A 20059-nucleotide genomic window follows, 5' to 3' on the forward strand; every position below is an offset into this window, starting at 1 on the left:
TATACCGGAATAGTTTTAGCCGAATTTGCTGAATGTCGTGGATACAAGCATTGTTGTAGCAAACGTGGACACGTTTCCCATTAAGCGCTATAATTTAACAAACAGCAGCTATTTGCATGGAATATTATTTTGTATCGGTTACGATCCTCGATTGTAATTGAATTAAAGTGATTCGTGCTATTAATTATGTTCAGTGCCATAAATCAGTAGTGATTGTACAATAACGATCACATTCATTGAACCACAAACATTCATGTAGGATATGGGCTTGTACCGATATAAATTTTTCAACTATTGCGATTAACTAACACTAAACGATATTAATATGTAATTTGCCGATAAAATTATATTTACTTGAGTAATAAATCCCTTATTTCTGTTTCTGAAACGCGACTTAGACTGATTCTGCCGCCAAACAGTAATACTTAGTATTTTTGGGTTAACTCAAGATATACAACATCTTAGTTCTCATGGTTGTTGGTGCATTGGCGATGTAAGGAATGGTTAATTTGTGTTACAGCGCCAATATCGATGGGCAGTGATGACCACTTACCATAAGGTGGTCCACCTACCTGTGCTATATATAAAAAAATACAATAGTATTTTTGATGACAATTATAAGAAATATGTCATGTGACAGAAATACCTAATTCTACCAAACGTGCGTCAACCAACCCGCAACGTGTTAAAAGAAGATCTAAACATTGCTCTCTAACTCTGTCTAACTCTAATTTTCTTAGTATTGGGATATTTGGAGAAGGTAACTTTAAAACAAATAAAAAACATAAAAGTTAATATTTAATGACATTTTCATTTGAGGAGTCAAAAAACTAATTAATTATGTTGTCAAACTACATTGTTTGCTAATATTAGGTCTCTTGTGCTTGTTATTACAAATTTAATTTTAATACTAAACCTAATTGAAACACCTCAAATATCTACGGAACGTTATTAAAAATACCTCACATGATAATCTTACTAATATTATAAATGCGAAGATTTGGATGAATGTATGTTTGTTACTTAATCAAACCAGGACGGTTGAATGGTTCTGAATAAAATTTGGCAGATTTTTGTCTGGAATAGTACATAAGATACGCTGATGCATATGTCCCCCCCCCTCCGAAACAACGGGCGGAAACTAGAACGAGTACTAATAAAAATATATACAAGCCTTATTTTTAAGCTTGTAGTTAAATGATGATTACTTTCCTTTCATCACCACTGATTTTTCATATAAAAGAATGCCGCAGTGTTAAGCTATTCACCCCCTCTATATATATAAATACAAGATATACAACATCTTAATAAATAAAATACGTTACTAAGCCGATTGTGATAAAATTTTGTTACGTTGGACCAAAATTATAAAATTTTTCTCTATTGTTTATTAGTCATTCAATATAAACGTTTGATATACACCCTTATTTTATCCTTACAAAGCCGGAGCAGGTATCTAGTTAAGTAAATTTATTACTCTTTGTAGTTTTTTATTCATTAAATGTTATACGTTACATAAATAGTTTCCTATTTGGAATCACAATCTTGTGCGATATGAAAATATCATGCTCGGAAAATGGAATTCTCATTTTTACGAAAATGCAACGTTTTCTCAGTAAATGTGTATTTTTATGTGGACTCAACCGTAAAAAGAGCAATTTACTTGCATTCTTTAAAACAACCTTACCTGGATTTTGAAGTTTCTAGAAGTTGAGAATGATTTCTTTGTAACTTTGTTAAAATGCGTCATTTAACTTTGTCTTTAGGTATTTTTTTCACGATTAACCACCTCGTTGATCTAGTAATTTGAACGTTCTTCGTTAAAATTTTGGCCAAAAGTTAATTTGAACGAATATGAATTATTAAGGTGACCTTTTTAGTCGAAATTTTAAAATTTTACTTGTTTACTACACAGTATAGGCATATTTATTTATTTCCTTAAATATTGTTTACATAAACAAATAGATGGTCGTCAAATGCTTAAAGTAGAAAAGTTATTCTATAACCTTCGAAAGTTGTTAAGATTATCTTTCAATATTATATAGACAGCCATTCTATTCTCACATCATTACAATATCATTAATTTAGTTACATCTAGTTTTAAAGCCGAAGAAATTATTCAAATAAAATCTGCTCGATAGTAGTTGTAGTAAATGTTTTCAAGCCTGAAAACCGTTTCAAAGCTGACACCCCTATTCACAAACAATATTCTGGTCCATATGGATGCATGATACGCATAAGAGAATCATTTCTATACTATTGTATTTGTTGTATTTTCCTTTTCAATCACAAACAATACCCGAGTTACATTTCGCTATACGAACGCACTTTATCCAATACTGATCTGCGATTGGTCGATTTGTGTTGCTAAGTTCACTTCTATATTTGTAAAGCGCCTACCGTAAGTAACTAGATATAAGCTAATTTGCTGGTAATTATGGTAAATTGATAGTTAATTATAATAATTATAAAACGTTTATTTATGCGAATATTACTGTAGATCTGATGTCGGGTAAATCCTTTAATGCTTGTAATGCTTATGTTTGAATGCGCTATCAAACATAAACAACTCTTCAGTCTTATGTTATATAGTATGTACAGAATATTAAAACAATGCTTTTCAATCATAATATTATCATAAAAGTAGAGTAATTATAACCGATATCAAGTATTGAAAATGAGAATACCAAGACTGTCCCTAACTTTACCTTCCATCAAGTGATAAATCAAGTTCCATAAAATTCCACTTTGAGGAACTACCTAACTTAGATTGACTTCTTTGAAAAGTTCAGATCAACTTTTGAATTAATCCAGAAGTCATCTTTAATATATCTTTTACCTAGGAAATCGTGTTTTAAATTATTTTGGTGGACTTAATAAATTCATTACAGTTCATCAACTTTGATATCCTTTGTTATATTAAATTACTTGAATGTCACACATTTTTTTTTTTTTTGTATATTAAATTAGATAATATATTTATTCTATGTAATCATACTTATGTTTAAATCAGTAATAGTTTTATTTTTAAGAAATATTAACACAAAAAATATTTAAGCAACAATAAATATCAATAACAATCAAATTAGGTGACTACAGGAATTAATTGCACATATGTAAATATTTTTGCTGCTGAATACAAATTTTGTTTATATTAAAATTAAATTTCGTGTTGCTTGGATGATTTTATTTTAATATGGCTAGAATTAAAAAATCTACCAGGAACTTAAAATACAATTTTCGTCAATTTTATTAGAATATTTTTGTCAATTTTTTTTTGTATATTTAAGTTAAAACTTTCTAGTATGACATAAAGATTATCAAGCTTAAAAAATAGAACAACAGTTAATGGCAGAGAATAAATCTCGTTTGGAATTCAATTCAAACAAACGCACCACCAGCTGATTCTGAGTTCACTTCACACGTAATGGTACCACTCAACGGTACTTAGTGTTGTTGTGTTCTGCTTTAAAGGGTGAATGAGGCAGGGTAATTGTAACGGGCACAGGGGACAGAAAGTTCTGAGTTGCCAAGGGTTGGTGGAGATTTGGCGGTGTAAGGAGCGGACAATACTTTTTACTTTGTCAGTGTCTGTCGGTGATGGTAACCACTTACATCAGGTTTTCCATTTGCAAATTTCACCTACATTATAAAAATTAAATAAAAATTGGAATGAATAAATCTTCATCTTATAGTGGTACGATAAAAAGTTAATACAATAACCGTATAAATGTCAAAAATATAACATAAGAAAAAGAAACTATGATTATTTTCAAATAGGTTCACTCCACGATATCTTTATCAAAACAACATTAAACTAATCCAATCATTTTTTAATTTACACTTAATTAATATTTTACAGGTGGAGCGAACCCAAGATACTGTCTTATAATGGGCGTCTTACAAGAAATAACATTAAATTTGCATGTTAATCGCCTATTGGAGCGGACGTCATAATTTTCATTAGGATGAAGTTTCTTGACTCGTTAATGAAATTCTGAGCGTGGTTTAATTATTCTCCAGTTCTTTCATGAAGAAATATTTAAATAGAAGAATTATGTACGTACCCATGAATTAGTTTAAGTTATTCAATGATGAGTTTATGCTATTTAGATAATAAATAATATGTAATAAAATCGGAATTACGTAGCGAAGTATAATATATCCTTAAGCGTATGTTAGACTGGAATTCAATGTTCTTGAACAAAAACGATAACAAAAATTATTTTTGGTTGTTTTATTAAAAAAATTGAGTTTACAATAAAAAAAAGTAGAAGCACAGATTTTAATTTTTTTAAGCTTTTGTTCGGACGCAGTATCCATATGTATCCATATGATGAGTTTAAAAAACTAATAACCAATACTATAACAATAATTTAAATTGTAAATGAAAACAAAAACAAAAAGATTTGTTTACAAGCTATACTTTAATAAAACATGAATTTGTGACAACACATTTTATTTAGTTTTTTTTTTTAATGATTAATGGACAGTCGCGACTTAATTTAATCTAAAAAGTTTGCATACTTATCAAAAATATTAATTCGAAAGTAATCCTGAACTTTGAAGCACTTTAAGAGTCCTTCAGTTTATACTCTCCTATTCTAACCAAATATGAAAAATTATTGTCGTGCACGAAGACATGATTGTGTTCTCTCAATACAACTGAAAAGACTTCAGGTGCAGGACGAATAACTTTACTTGCTTTCCATTATTCGTCTATATATTTTTAAATTATAGGAACTTATATTTATTTTTGTTTGTATGCTTAGAAGAATGACATGTCGAAAGAAATTGAACGGGATGTCTGTCTACATTTTGTATCATAGATAAAGTTTCAATGAAAAAAAACTACAGCAAATAGTGATTGTTTGGACGTTATCTTTTTAGAAAATAATTTTAATAAATTAGATCGAAATGGTATTTAAAATTAATATATATAACGGCAGAAGTAACCACATATACATAGCTTAAGTCAAATATTGCATCTCGGATATATCGTTAGCATAACAAGTATAATCGGATTCACAAACCTCACACATCTTGTAGATACAAATTCTTTGCGAGGAATAACAAAGTGTTATTAGTAGGAAGGAGAATCCTATCTAGACTTAGGTAGACTATCTACTTATAAGGCTATAACTAGCTAGTAGTTAGCTGCTATCGATTTCACGTCGTTTCAGTACTCAACCTTTACACTATCTGAACCCTATTCTTAGCACTTTTAAAACTTATTCATTTAGTTTGGAAGAACGAATATGTATAATACTTGAAATAAAAATTATACAACTAGATTTTATTTTTATTTTATTTTATTTGGGAAACAAACAGTACAATAAGTCTTAATATTAACAAATACAAATATAAAATTTTGCAGAGTATTTTGATGAAAAAGTAGAAAGCAAAAAGCAAACAGCGCCATAGGAAAACGGAACGCCAAACGGAAGAGCAATCATGTATATAGACCTTGATGCTCACCTGATTGGTCTTTTGACCAGTCCTGTCTGGGATATATACCACCTACCAGGGTCGCATTAGCTATAGTCATGGCTAAGGGTATTGTAGACACAAAGCTAATAAATATATATAATTTTTAATATCATGAGTCAGCTTAATTTGACACTGTAAGAAGTAATTTATATTTTTGTGCCAGTATTACAGTACTAATATACCTAAAATCTACCTACAATTAACGAAAAACATAGCCTCAACTAATAATACCTTTACAATATATGTTATAATTATAAGGTTTTAATTCTACTTTATTTAATTTACATACAAATTTAAGATATTCTTAAATTATACCTTAAAATAACGAAGTTAGTTTAGTTAAGTTAGGAATAAACGCCCGTTTACCTAAATCTTTAATAGTACATTTGGATAATTTAGTCTTATTCAGCATTGGTTTTGAGCAAAAATTAGTTATAGCTAATCAACGTCAAATTTGTGTACGTAAGTTGGTAAAGACGGACATTGACTTAAGTAGTACGAGAGCTTGCTCTTTATATACTTATGTTAATTTTACGTACACCCAAACAGACCCCATCTCACTCAATCTTTCGAAGAGATCTGACATACTGTTTTGATAATGAATTCTTCCTTAAAACGTACTTAAGTATGATCTGTCCAACAAAAGTTATAAGTGGCCCTTATATCCAGCGTTATGTTAATGAACGAACGTTTGGCGTCATCCCAAGCTTCGATGCTAGCGCAGTTTATACTCAACAACCCGAAATGCCTTTTAAGCGAAAAGCGAAGCTTCCAAGAAGCATTAGGAATAATTCCATGAAGATGCCTGATGCTACCAAACATGTGCCAAGTCGTTTTTCGATTGGTAGTAAGTGCCATTTTCCAATGACTTTTATCGTGTCGTTTTCACTTCGAAGCAAAAACAGTGGGGAAAAACGTATAAAGATTTTTTATGAGTAATTCAAAGAGGTAATATGATGCCAGCCTCCTGGATTCAATGTCATAGGACAATCTTTTGGATGGCGTGTTTTTTTTTAATAATTTGTATCATGTCTATATACGTTTATTTAATTTAGTTTAGTTTTCTTTTTATTTTTCTTACATTGCATATTTTTTAAGTTTGTTAATAAATTGTTATAAGATTATTTCATATTATATTATTTCATTGATTTCTTGATTATAAATAAAACTACAATAAATATTCATTGCTTTAATTTAATAAAATTAAACTTTATATAGGATATTCTCCTTAAAAACATTAAAATTAATAGGTTCACTGTTAATAAGCTCTATTAGCTTGAATATTTTTGACCAGTCAGTAGTCACTTTCCTAAATTTAATAATAATAGAATCAGTAATTAAACATATATAGCATATAACATATAAATATTTTGTTGTTATTTAGAGGATGCATACTGCATTAACCTATAAGTTTGCATTTTAGGTTGTATTTTTTTATGTTTCTTTTTGGTGTAATTGTGAAATGTAAAATTGTTGATGAACCCAATAAAGAAAAAAAAAGGAAAAAAACATTAAAGGAATTATTTTCTACGACAAAGGTAAAATTTAAACGGACTAACAACGTGTATTTAAAGTTTAAATATTTTAATTAAAATATTCTTTGCAAAGCTTCGTGATGTGATGAGAAGCGACAGCAGCTCGACGTGGCAGTGAAGCGACGTCATCGCCTGTGGCGGGTCGCACATTGAACGCTTGCAACCTACTCGTTCCCGGCATAATACGTCCTATCGCCCTATTTATTTGGAAACGGAAGCGAAAATAGTAATTATTTTTATTTCGCACCTAAAAATACTGAACATACACATTATCATAAAATCTTATTTCAAATTATATCCCTTGCCGTTTGTAATACAAGCACTTGGGCACTCGGGCTATTTTTTCATGTTAACTATTCGATCTGAAAATTAGAATTCTTAAAATCAACAGCAAAATGCCAGTTACAGTTCTTGTCGTCATTCCGTCACGATCATAATTCAAAGTATGTATTTTCATAAAAGGCTTCAATATTTAAACCCAAATAAAGCAGAAACAAATTTCCTAACCAAAAATCGAACTTAATTAATTGAAACCCAACGAACCTGTATTAATGCACCGGCCAATAATAAGCGTCAAATAAAGCATATTAAACGAGATATTAATGAAAAGCGATAATTTTTACCTAAACTATAACTGTATTATTTTAAACATGCTCTATGGAGCATGATACTAATATTACGTACATATATATATGTTCGTAATATTAGGATATTGCGATATACTACTTCTAATATAGTGTAAAAAATTAAATTCATGAAATTATAGAAACTCTGCCTTAACAGTAATCAATTGATTTGCATTGATTGACATTAGATCGAATTCTGAGAGATGTAAATCAATCCAAATCATTCTAAATAGAATATTAATTGTGCTTCTTTGTATAAATATCCTCATTCGTCTGGAAACCGCCTTTACCTCATTGTAGGTTACCCTCCCAATCTATGTATTATAATTTAAAAATCCTTCACCATATTGTTGAATAATTACTGGTCTACTACGTCTATAAAATCTTCAAATCGGATTGTTGAAAATTGTTTTAATTCTATTATGTCACAAATACGTTTTAAAATGGAAAGAAAAAAAATATTAACATAATTCTGTACCTTATCATACAAGGTATTTTCAATTCCGGCAACAAAAAGTCTATTTCATAGTAGACTACTTGAATAGCTGGGCCATTATCATCTCTCACGACCAAGTTCTTAGCGCAAGATTCCCCAGCTCTTACGCTGACACATTTACCTAAAAACAATTTAAAAACTGTGCTACTAAACTGTTCTGTTCCCAACAATTATTCATAATAATTGTTCCCAAAATGAGGAACGCTACGTATTTTTTTATTATTAATTCAAATATATTTATATAATGTATTTATTTCATTATATTGAAAATTATTGATGTATTTGATACACTCCGATACTGTTTAACGTGTCGCCTTGATAAATGCTATTCATTTGAGAACAGAGAATAATAATTTAAGGCAAGTAGTATCGGATAATAGTTTACAAACTTTAAAGAGGCATTGCAACGCCGACTTTATATAAAGTTACATAAAGGCTACTAGAAAAGCAATTTAAAAAACTCTTGAACTGATTGTTTATTTGAATATAATATTAGCTAATATTTACAAATAAACTCACCGACTATTTCATAAAGAACCATGACTCCTATGTCTTGTAGCGACTTATGCCATTTTAGAATGTTCTCAACAGATCCAGAATATACGCGTGTGCCATTTATATATAACTCCTATTTTAAAAAGAAAAGTTACGATTTATAAAATTATTAATAGATATTATGAAATTCTATTCGGATTTCGGTTAATCCATTAAAAAACAAATTTGCAAACATTTAATATATTTTTTAATAAAACTCTAGTATCGGTATTTCTTCAAACTTCCACCCTACTATGCGTTGTTATCCGTAACTTCCTTAACACTACGTAGCAAACTAAAGTTAGCTTCTTAAGTACGTAAGTACTTCTGTAGAGTCGTAGACAATTGAATTATCCATAAGCATAAGGAATCGCTTATTGGATAAGGTAATGGGGCAAAAAATTTGATTAATTATAATATTAAATATTGAAGTTTAACGCAAATATTATGAAATTATAAATCATAATTTAATGATGATGGATATAACGATAGTATGGAATAATTTACTTTGTTAAACTTAGTATTATATCGTTATGTAATGCGAAATATAAAATAATTAAAATTAGATAATTATAATATTGTTATTATTGACACTGCATAATTAACGATTACATCAATGAAATAACAAATTTATATTAATTTTGTTATTTGAATTAAAAGGTAATTTTGTAATATGTATGCTTGAGATAAATTATGCCCTAACGATCTACAGACGTTGACGTAGTATTTAAATATCGTAGACGTAATGGATGTACCGCTTGTATGCTTGAACCTTCTAATGTCATTCTTGATAAAGCTAAATCTTCGATATGCCACGTGATTCGTGCATGGACGAATAAAATGCAATATATTTTATATCCCACGGCTTTAATTTGGAACTTATGGCACTCTGGTTGATTTCATAGATAAAATTTCATCATGCTCATTTTGTTTCCCTTTACTGACGAGATACATACAAAAAAAAACACAAATAAGGCACATGAAAACGAAATAAACTCAGTGTTGCATGCTTGAATTTAAAACTGCAAAATTTGCATAATGAGCCGCATTTCGGTTATCATAAACTAATACTCGGAGTATTTTAAACTATATTTTCACACCATCAAAGTATAATAACATTTATGTAACTTGTTTTAGTAGCGCCGTCGATAAATGGGAGCTATAAAATAACATAGTTGATCGTTGTTACGCTCAATAACTGTGTAAAGTATGAAATTATTTAAAAGTCCCGCATTGTACACAAACTCGTCCATTCCAATGCTTTATATGAAAATTTCATTCGTTCCCCGAACTAACTTGAACAATGTTGTAGGTTTCCAATTTAATAGAATGTTTCTATGTATTTGCTTACTGCTGCTGCTATATTATATTAAAGAATTTCGCACATTATTTTAAATCACATAAAAAAGGAGATTATATGTTCGACTTGATTTGATTTGATTTCTACTTTTCTCTATCGAAGTAGGACGAGTTTGTTCGACGAGTTTTAACGAGTTTGTTTTGTTGACAAATTCAAAATGCTTTTTTTTTAGTATAGTAGAAATGCCCATTATAAGGAATTACTATCATTCCTATTTATCCCTCCAATGTGTAATTACGACAATAGCCCACTGGGTCAGGATCGATCCTGTGACTTTTTACATCGCAAGGTGGCCGTTAAATCATTTCGCTATTGACGCTTCATATACATATTTATATCATCAGGTTGCCTGTGTACATTAATAACAACATAACGTAGAACATACCGTTTTTCAGAAAATCCGGATAAGCCATATACATAAAAGTGCCATTACTGTATGCTTTCCATAGATTTTGTTATACATAATTAAAACAAGTTAAAATTCCCGATAAGGGCAAATCGATACTGATTCAGTAGTTCTTGGTTATATTACAGTAAAGCAGCTTTTAAAATAATTAACGCTCACTTGCTGACTTCAATTACTTTAGTTAAAATCTTTATTAGAGTTAAAATAGTTAGGAGATTGTAGGATCATTTTTAGAAGAATTATCGCTTTTGAAAGGTTACAAAAAAATGTCTTCTGGCTTTGATTATATTAATCTTAGTAATCGTTCAAAATACGTTCGGACCTCGCAAAAATTAAAGTCAACATGTTTTCAACGAGTTTACGTGTCTTTAAGCGATTTTAATAATAACTAATAATAGCTTTTCGACGTTTTCGGCGCGATGTTCCCGTGAATATTTAACGTTTAACCTAACACCACAATATAAAAACTAGTTAGATCTATCTGCTCGCAGCCGAAGGAACCGAGCCAGTGGCTTATACCTGGTCATAATAATACGAGTATGATATGGTGACTAAACAAACAAAGTCGTCCGTAGTACGACGTAGTATTTTATATTACATTTAAGTTAGCAAGCTGATATAGTTCCTGATATGTAAGAACAACAGACCACGGAAGAGCGCACGCGCAATAAACTTGTCCGGACTATGAGCGGTTTGAATAGTTTTACGTCCTGTCGAGTTTTTCGCAAATACAAAAAGGTGACGAATAAAACATTCGATCAGCACGTACCGTAAGGCATTAGCCTTGCTCAGTGTAGTTAACTGTGTTATTTCATTTTTTTCATTGAAATTGTTAACAAACATTGTTAACAATATTTTATTAAACAATCAACAATATGTCAAAGGTATTATATTATATATATTACTACTATTATAGTCACCTGAGGTAATTGCGTCATGAAGACAAATGTGTATTTCGATGATATCGTAGAAACACAACAGCGCACTCTTTTTTATATTAACTGTGTCAAATAAAAGGCAATAAAAGTGTGTATGGTTTTAAAATGTTGTGCTACTATTTCATCATTAAAAGGCGCATTTGCCTCCGATAACTATACTTATTTCAATCGAAACTAGAATACTGAATATTAAAGGTACCCCTTTAATATAATATAAGCTTAAAAAAATACGTTTCAATTGTTTCATTTAAATTTTAAAATATACAAAAGTTTGTACCGATTGTTTCTAAAAATGCATAATATTCGTGCTGGCAACGTTCTAATGGTTACGTTTGCACTAAACGGCCGTTACATTTGAATTTGTGTACATTCGTGAGAGAAAACGTGTTTCGTGTCACGTATTTGTATTTTATAACACCAATGTAATTACATCAATGGTAAATGATTTTAGTTTGAATGTTTATTAAATTTATTTTAGTTTTAAATTTTACCATAATATAAATTTTACAAAAATAAACAACGAATATAAAGAGCACCTCATCGAACCATAAACTATTGATTGCTTTTTAATATTTCCTTAGCAGGTTAATAAGAATTCTATTCAATGAAAAATCGGTACCTATCGAGCTGTGATAAAATCATAGCGTTAACGCGACAACGATCGTTCGATGAAAGCTGCTATAGTTTTTTAAAGACAAAACGTTGAACGGATATTGCATCGAGCGCCTTACCGGCTGCTCCACCAATGAACTAGCTTTATTTACTACGACAAAATCACTCACTATTACTTCTAAGAGGACCAAGAGAAAAGTGCTGCGTTTATTTTTAATATAGACGAGCTGTTCCCGTGGCACAGTTAGCGTGATTTTTTAAAATATGACGTTAAGTTTTATGAGTATTTTTTCTGAAAACGTTTCAGATTTTAGAGTTTAATGATAAAGGATAATATTTACATAAGCGGTTCTGAAGTGTAACTTCTTTGGGTGAGAGGAAAGTAACTTTGTCAAATTTAAATGAACATAATGTTGTCTTAGATTTTCGCGATTATTACACATTGAAATAAAACTAGTTTTTAACGGATTTAATCGCGTATATTAATTATTTTAACATCCCGACGTTTCGAGCACTTTGCAGTGTTCGTGGTCACGGGCAGACTAAGGTGACATTTGTCTGTTCGAATTACAACAGAAATATTATTTACAACTACCGCCAACGATGATTAAATGAACATTCTTTCAATAAAATTCTACCGTGTTTACTAAATTTTCACGTCTCATAAATATTGTGTTTACTAACGCTTTTGCCAAAGTTTCAGGGAGCTGATCACATTTATCAAAAGACTGATACCCAATACCAGAAACCACCTGCAGCGTAGGGCAGTTCCAACCAAAGATAGACCGATAATTTAAATAAGGTAACAAATCCCGACTGGACTTGGAAGGCGAGCTGAAAGCTTTGTACACCAACGGCCTCTTTCCAATAGTAGTTTACAATTTGCTAATACTTTATGTTTTAACTATAAGTATTGCATAAAAATAACATTCTATGACTGAAAAACCGCGATATTCACATTCGAGAAAGCCTCTACTCACACCGTTAGGTAAAAGATTTAATTAAGATCTTAGAGCCGCATAAAGGACGCTCTGATTTAATTTAATTTATCGCGCATAAAGCTAAATTAAAGCAGTTTTCATACAACTTTACACAGCTAATTAGTTTGAATAGCCCGGACAGGTATATTAATTTTAATTAATGAAATATAACAACCAGTTGTAATTCTAGACGACCGACATTTTGTTTTATGAAAATTGCAGGTAGTCGTAAATGGAAAATGGAAGACGTTTTTACTATATAACACTTCAGTTCATATTTAATAAATTACCTATTTAAGAAATTTATACTATATTTTTTATACTTTTAGTCTGTCTACCTGTATATATAGAATATATGTTATTATTGTGTTATCGTGGTGGAGGCAAAATCAACCCATTCAAAACCCCTCATTGTGATAACGGGAGCCGACAATGTGTATCGTATTTTGTTCTCAGGCAATTAAAGAAGAATCTTGGACACCCAGATAATGCGAAGAAGTCTGGGAAATAACCTTGCAGCCAATAAAATGAAGCTAGCTTCTTTCAAAATGAAATAACCTGTTAATGGTTGCCAGTGTTCAATTTCCTCAATAAGGAACACAAAAGAGAAAAGTTGAAAGAAAGACAATGATACACTTACTTTTAGTTTCTCTCCACGAGTTTTAACTTGATACTGTACTTCGTTCTTCAATAAATCAATTTCCGTTTGTTTCTTTGAAGTATCTATAGAAACAAAAGTGTGTCTTATTTTTCTTCAAATCCCATTGAATTTCAACAGATATGAATTTTATTTAATGTTAGATGAACCGACAGAGCATATACCACGTGAATCTAGAAGGGCGTTAGCGTAAACCCTTATGAAATCGAGGATTAATAATTTTGATTTGATTGTTTATTTGCTTCATTTTTAAGTTTAATGCCTCGTAATCTTGCGAGTATATGTCGACATATTATTATTGACCGGTTAACTGGCTTACCGATCGCTTTAACACAAAAAAAAAAACATTTTTCATTAATCAGTTTATAGTTAAGACTTTAATGTTAATAATTCTGTATATAAACATTTAATTGAATGATAAATACATAATAATATATAAAAAAAACAATACCTGGGATATTTTTACTACAAGTACAAAAGAAAACAACTAATTAATAGTAAATAAATACATTATATCACAAAGTATATTTCAATGTATAACTATACACCTAAATTGTAACCATTACCCTATTACAAGTTGTGTAAGTACCCTCATTTTAATTAACCATCCTGTCCACAGCCTTTGAAACTTCAGCCTTGAGGTACCGAGGGGTGAAAACAGAAACTTTGTCTTTACAACTCTGGGTCAAATGTAATGAGTCTTTGGAACTTTAAGGTTTTTAAATCAACCCATTATACTTTTAGATTGTAAAATTACGAGTCGATTTAAAGAACCCTTTTTTAAATTTAGTATTGCTGTTATAATAAATTATTGTCACTGTCACCTTCGTCGAATCTTTTATTTTGTTACTTTGTTTTGATTATAAAAAAAAAGTAAAATAATGTACACTGTACAGTTTTAAGATTAGTATTATTAATATCTACCTAAAGTACAATCATAAGACTGTGAGTAATTATAAAAAATAGTTCGTTTTCGGAAATAAAATAAGTAATAATTTTGAATGTTCTTTCGATAGTAAATCTACTTTGAATACGCTAATATAAATAACAAAAATCTGATAGCACTACCAACGTTGTCTGCTTATAAAGTCGAAATGTATCTAAATAATAAGATTGCATCAATTATATAGATATAAATTAAATCTATCAATAAAAGTAGAGACTACGGCAAAACTTTTGTAATAAAAGCTGTTATTGCACGTCAAATAAACCAAATAAATATTAAAAATAAATAAACTGAAATATTTTAGGTATCTAATTCAAACAAAATATTCCTAGTATAACAAATTGTAGCAATCAATTAATTTGGTGGTATTATTATAAAATTACTTTTTATATTTTGAACTAAACGAATACAACTGAAGTTAAATAATTGCATATAAAATAAATAATGTTGAAGCTGTAAATGTAAAAAACACGCCCATGCTTAGTCGACACTTAATCAAAAATAGTACGAGTTCACGAAATATTTGACGCTATTAGTAGAATATTTTTAAAACTGGGCTTACCATCTTTAAATTTTTTCTGGGGTTGTTGATTTTCAACTACACGAGGTTTAAGTGTTGTACATTTTAGAGAATATTCTTGTTTCTGATATACTTGGAATTAAAAAAGCAAGAAAAACTATTGTTGTATTATTCTTATGACTGTCATATATTTTACATTTATTTTTTTCTTTTAGAGCATAAGTTAAATAATACTCTAAACCAAAAAAATTAAATTTATTCGAATATATCCGAGTCGAGATGGCCCAGTGGTTAGAACGCGTGCATCTTAACCGATGATTTCGGGTTTAAACCCAGGCAGGCACCACTGAATTTTCATGTGCTTAATTTGTATTTATAATTCATCTCGTGCTCGGCGGTGAAGGAAAACATCGTGAGGAAACCTGCATGTGTCTAATTTCAATGAAATTCTGCCACATGTGTATTCCGCCAACCCGCATTGGAGCAGCGTGGTGGAATATGCTCCAAACCTTCTCCTCAAGAGAGGAGGCCTTTAGCCCAGCAGTGGGAAAATTTAAAGGCTGCTAATGCTAAAAAAAAAAAAAAATTAACAGATCTTTAAATAAAATGTATATAATTTATTATTAACAAAATTATAATATTTAGTCCATCTTCCAATCTTGTTCGTTAAACGGTATACGGAATGCCTATAAAAGTCACAGTGTAATGTGAAAGTTGCAAGTTTGATCATGACCAACTCTCCAACTACGAATACAAAATCCTTGCAAACTGCCAATGTTAGTTTTACAAACCAAAATAATGCTATAGAATTGAAATCCAAGTCAGCGGTACATATTAATGGGACATAACATTTTATCAAACTTATTCGAGTTCTCAGCGGAAGCGGAATGGAAAATCGAAAGGACTGTCGAAATGTTATACCACGTGAAAATAAATTTGTAATAATAAAAATTTTCTTTCTAAAATAAAACTATCAACATCTTTCTGTTAATAAAGGTTTTTTTTTATAATTTTGCGACATTCCCCTTATAGCTATCCTATGTCACCAAAATGTAAAGAAAATCCATGTTCAAAGGCTTAATAACACAAAATGCCAACCGTTCGGAATCCTTTGTGGTGCATAGCGTTTATTTTCGGTCCTTTCGGCTCCAATGAAATTGCGATTCTGGTAATCGCTGCCGAGTGCGTTAACAGCGATTGGTTTAAACTCTCTATGTAATTGTCCTGACGAAATCACAATGCCTAGCTATAATTCATAACTCCTTATATATAAATAATCGTAGTTACATGAAAAATTTGATTAAATAATATGTAAATATATTTAAGTAGGCTCTTTCAAGCACATTAGAATCGGCAATCATCATCGGCATGTATCTCGGTTTTTTATTATCTATATATATATAATTATATACAGTAGTATAGTCTCTTTAACACTTTAAAATTAAGTATAGTAAATGAAAAAAATCTCTGGGACTGACGTACCTGTGTAGGATAAAAGTTCCAAACTTAAATAAGTAAAAAAAAATCGTCTTTGTAGATCTATTATATGTAGAAACATGCAAGGAAAACTTATTTAAATTAAAAAAAGACTTGGAATATTGAGTCTTGCTCATAAAGGAGGAAAATATATATACTCTATTCCAACTATAAGAGGGAAAAAGAAAAATAAACAACATTCGACAGCAAATTGACGCAATATCATTGGTCGAGTGCTTCATTAATCTATGATATTCACTATGGATTTGCGAAAAAAGGGCGTTTTGAACGTCGACGAAACTGTTGTCGGAATTACGGAAGTAAAATTAAAGTGGAAATAAGTAGTTAAATGCAATAGTGTTGTATTATAAATAAAGATATATTAATCATAAACACTTAGTAGTACACAATATAGCTGAGTAATTAGCAAAATGCATGAAATAAGTAAATGTAAGGTTTGTTTATCTTTTATTCTACTTCCATTGGAATAGGCTATAGGTGTCGTTTTAGTTTTTCCATTTCTAAGAGACAAAAATACGATGTAAATACAACCCTGCGATGGGTTTTAACAGAACAAACTATGTATGAAAAATAAATGAATAAATATTTTTATTATTATTATTACCTGAAGCAATGTATCCACTGCTGTTATCTGTAAATGCCGCCAAATAACGGGGATCAATTCCAGACATGATTGGACCTTGTGATTGAATTACCTAAAATCCTTCTCTGTTTAAATTTTATATATTTACTCTTTGCAATAATAAAATGAACATAAGCTCAAAGTAATTTAATTTGACAACTGTTCGGATTAAAGTGAACGGTTTAATTATATTGATATGATAAAGTTTAGACAAAAACCTTTTCTGAAACACGCTGAATATAATGGTACCAATTCTACGTCAATATATTCAAAGACTTGGGTGATGCGCGTTAAAGAAAAACAGCGATATTTTTAACTCACTGCTTAATATTGTAATGTAATTTTAAGCAAATCATAAACTAATTCATAGATATATTAAACTAAACTCTATCGAAAACAATGAAATATATATGTATATAAATAAAACTATTTATATAATAATAATGTTAAGTACATATTTTAAAATTAATAAAAATTTTAATTAATACTACTTTATTGAGATTGAGTGCTCAAATCTGGAAGCAAATCTATTAAATCGTCTTGCCTTAGATAGATTATTAAGTATGTTATTAAGTTAAAATATTTATTTTTTTATAACTAAGTGAAAATAATATAGAGTTAATGGACTTTATAAGTGAAATTAAAGAATTCATGTAATGTTCCATACATTTGGCGAATAACTTGGCGCTTGTAGTTGAACTAATCCTGGAACGCCCATATGCATATTTATGCTTGGCGTATCGGAATTACAGGCTCTGTAGTAAACGTGTTCAGGCCTAAAAGTTTCCAATTTAATTAAAAAAAAAACTAAATAATAATGAAAGATTTTAATAGAAATGAAACATAAATGTTAATTAAAATAAAACAATACGATTTGGGGTCTTAAGCGTTTTAAGCGTTTCAATAATAGAAATTGTATTTTTGAGTAAAATTTCGAGTTTTCCTTTCTCTGCAATGTATAAATGGGATCCACCAACCCGCATTGAATACGTTCCAAACTTTGTCCTTAAAGAGATAGGCCTTAGCCCAGTAGTGGGATTTACAGGCTGCTACATTTATAAGAAAACCTAACGTTTAAAATTCATAAAAATTTTGATGAAAAAATTAAGTTAAAAGTCCAAGTTATTAAGGATTTTTAAGTTCCTGCGATGACCGTCCTCGGCACGAAATGGAGATACCTGATCACTTTAATCATACAAAAATAGAGCTACCCCATTTCGAACCCTGAATTTCGTAAGATGCGACTGAGGGAGTATTAACTAAGCGCGTCTACTAATTGAGTAGGTAATCCAATAAATCTTTAGTTAATATTTCCATGTTACTTAAATACTACGCCGATACAATATATACATACGGTATACGAGCAAGTACATTATGATATCGACACCAACAATTTATACTACGCTAACTCGAATTTTAGTGAAAATCGTTTTTTTTGTGCCAAGTTGCTAAAAATATGTTATTTTATATGTATTAATAAAATAGTGAAGAAATAAACAAAATTAACGAAACTATAAATTTATACAACGCTAACTAAAGACATTTTTTTAAATCAATCGCTAACAATTATTAGAGGAGTGTACGCACACTTTCGAGTTAGCGTAGTATAAATTGTTGGTGTCGATATGATGTATGTGTGTATTGATGTACGTTAGATAAGCAACTCTAATTCATAACTTACAACTTATTGGGTGCTAGTTAGCCTTAGTTCGAATTTATACAAAATAGCATATACTTTATAACGTTCAGCGAATATAAGTACATATACAAATAATTGAAAATTAAAATGAAAAAAACTATTGCTCCAATAATATTGTGAAACAAGCGCTTATTCCTTTTTTGAAAATACCTAAAATATTTAATTAGCTAAACGAATAAAGTCCGTCTTAGGTTCTTATATTTTAAATAAAAGATAATGTCAAAATCTAAGCCCCCTGGAGCTTTCCAATCTCACAATCTCCCGGCTACTTACATAGTAATATTATTTCCTGTACTAGTTGCTGAAAACGCAATCATTTGATTTCCCTCGGGATATTCTGAAAAACGTTGATTTTACGATACAAATATTCTATGGTATTTTGTTACTTGTTGTCTGAAAGTTTTTATCATTTTATATTACTTCTTGACACCTCGATAAAGACTTTTTAAGATGTTGTTCTTTTGTTTAAATAAAAGTGGTTTTGGTTTAAATACGTTGTACACTTGATGGAAATGTTTTTTTAAATGACGCCATATTGTTAATTTGTTTATAGTAAAAACAATGAAATGAATATGTAATTAATAAAAAAATACTATCTAAATAACAAAGCTGCCACTAACCTGCGCCTATTCTTTGTTCTCTTATAACATATCGATCCATTTTTAAAATAATAAATTTATAGTATAAACAGACTTTCAAATTCAAGACGCTTTAAAAACTTATTTAGGCGCCAATTTTTATTTATTTCTTTTCATTACAATAATGACAATGGCAGCAAATTTTTCAACATTAAATTATAGACAATTTTTCTTATTCAAAGTAATACGAGGATTATTTATTTAATCATAATAAATATATCGTTAATCTTTTGAACTTAATTTCTGTAATTACAAAAGCTTTCCATACATGTTCAATCTTATAACATTTTCTTCATAAAACTATTTTTGCTCATATCAACTGACTGTGAAAATAACGTTTAAGTGAGAACTTGACGTACATTAATGTAACATAAAATTAAAATTAACTTAAAATTTAGGAGGGTAACCAGCTTAAAGGTTACCCTCCTAAATTTTAAGGTAAAAACTGATACCAGCTTTTTACTAAAATGTTGAAGGGTTGTCGGAGATTACCTTCGATAAA

At 29.8% G+C, this 20059-nt stretch overlaps 1 protein-coding gene across 1 annotated transcript; it reads right to left on the reverse strand.

Annotated features, from left to right (window-relative positions):
- Nucleotides 1–7074: 7074 nt before the first annotated feature.
- On the reverse strand, nt 7075–17978 carry LOC125068337. Its single transcript, XM_047677441.1, has 6 exons — nt 17888–17978; nt 17203–17293; nt 13618–13700; nt 8667–8775; nt 8130–8268; nt 7075–7222 (listed from the first exon to the last, which is right to left on the reverse strand). Exons 1-6 carry the CDS (start codon nt 17942–17944, stop codon nt 7075–7077), a joined length of 627 nt encoding a protein of 208 aa, XP_047533397.1. The 5' UTR covers nt 17945–17978.
- Between the last annotated feature and the right edge of the window lie 2081 nt (nt 17979–20059).

This window comes from Vanessa atalanta, chromosome 13 (genome assembly GCF_905147765.1).
Source record: "Vanessa atalanta chromosome 13, ilVanAtal1.2, whole genome shotgun sequence".
Lineage (NCBI taxonomy): Eukaryota > Metazoa > Arthropoda > Insecta > Lepidoptera > Nymphalidae > Vanessa > Vanessa atalanta.

Coding starts and splice junctions, on each gene's coding strand:
- LOC125068337 (XM_047677441.1), bottom strand. CDS start 17,944: ATGCATATGGGCGTTCCAGGATTAGTTCAACTACAAGCGCCAAGTTAT. Junction 8,269..8,666: donor GGTTCTTTATGAAATAGTCG/GTGAGTTTATTT, acceptor AATTGTTTTTAG/GTAAATGTGTCAGCGTAAGA. Junction 7,223..8,129: donor AAAATACCTTGTATGATAAG/GTACAGAATTAT, acceptor CCAAATAAATAG/GGCGATAGGACGTATTATGC.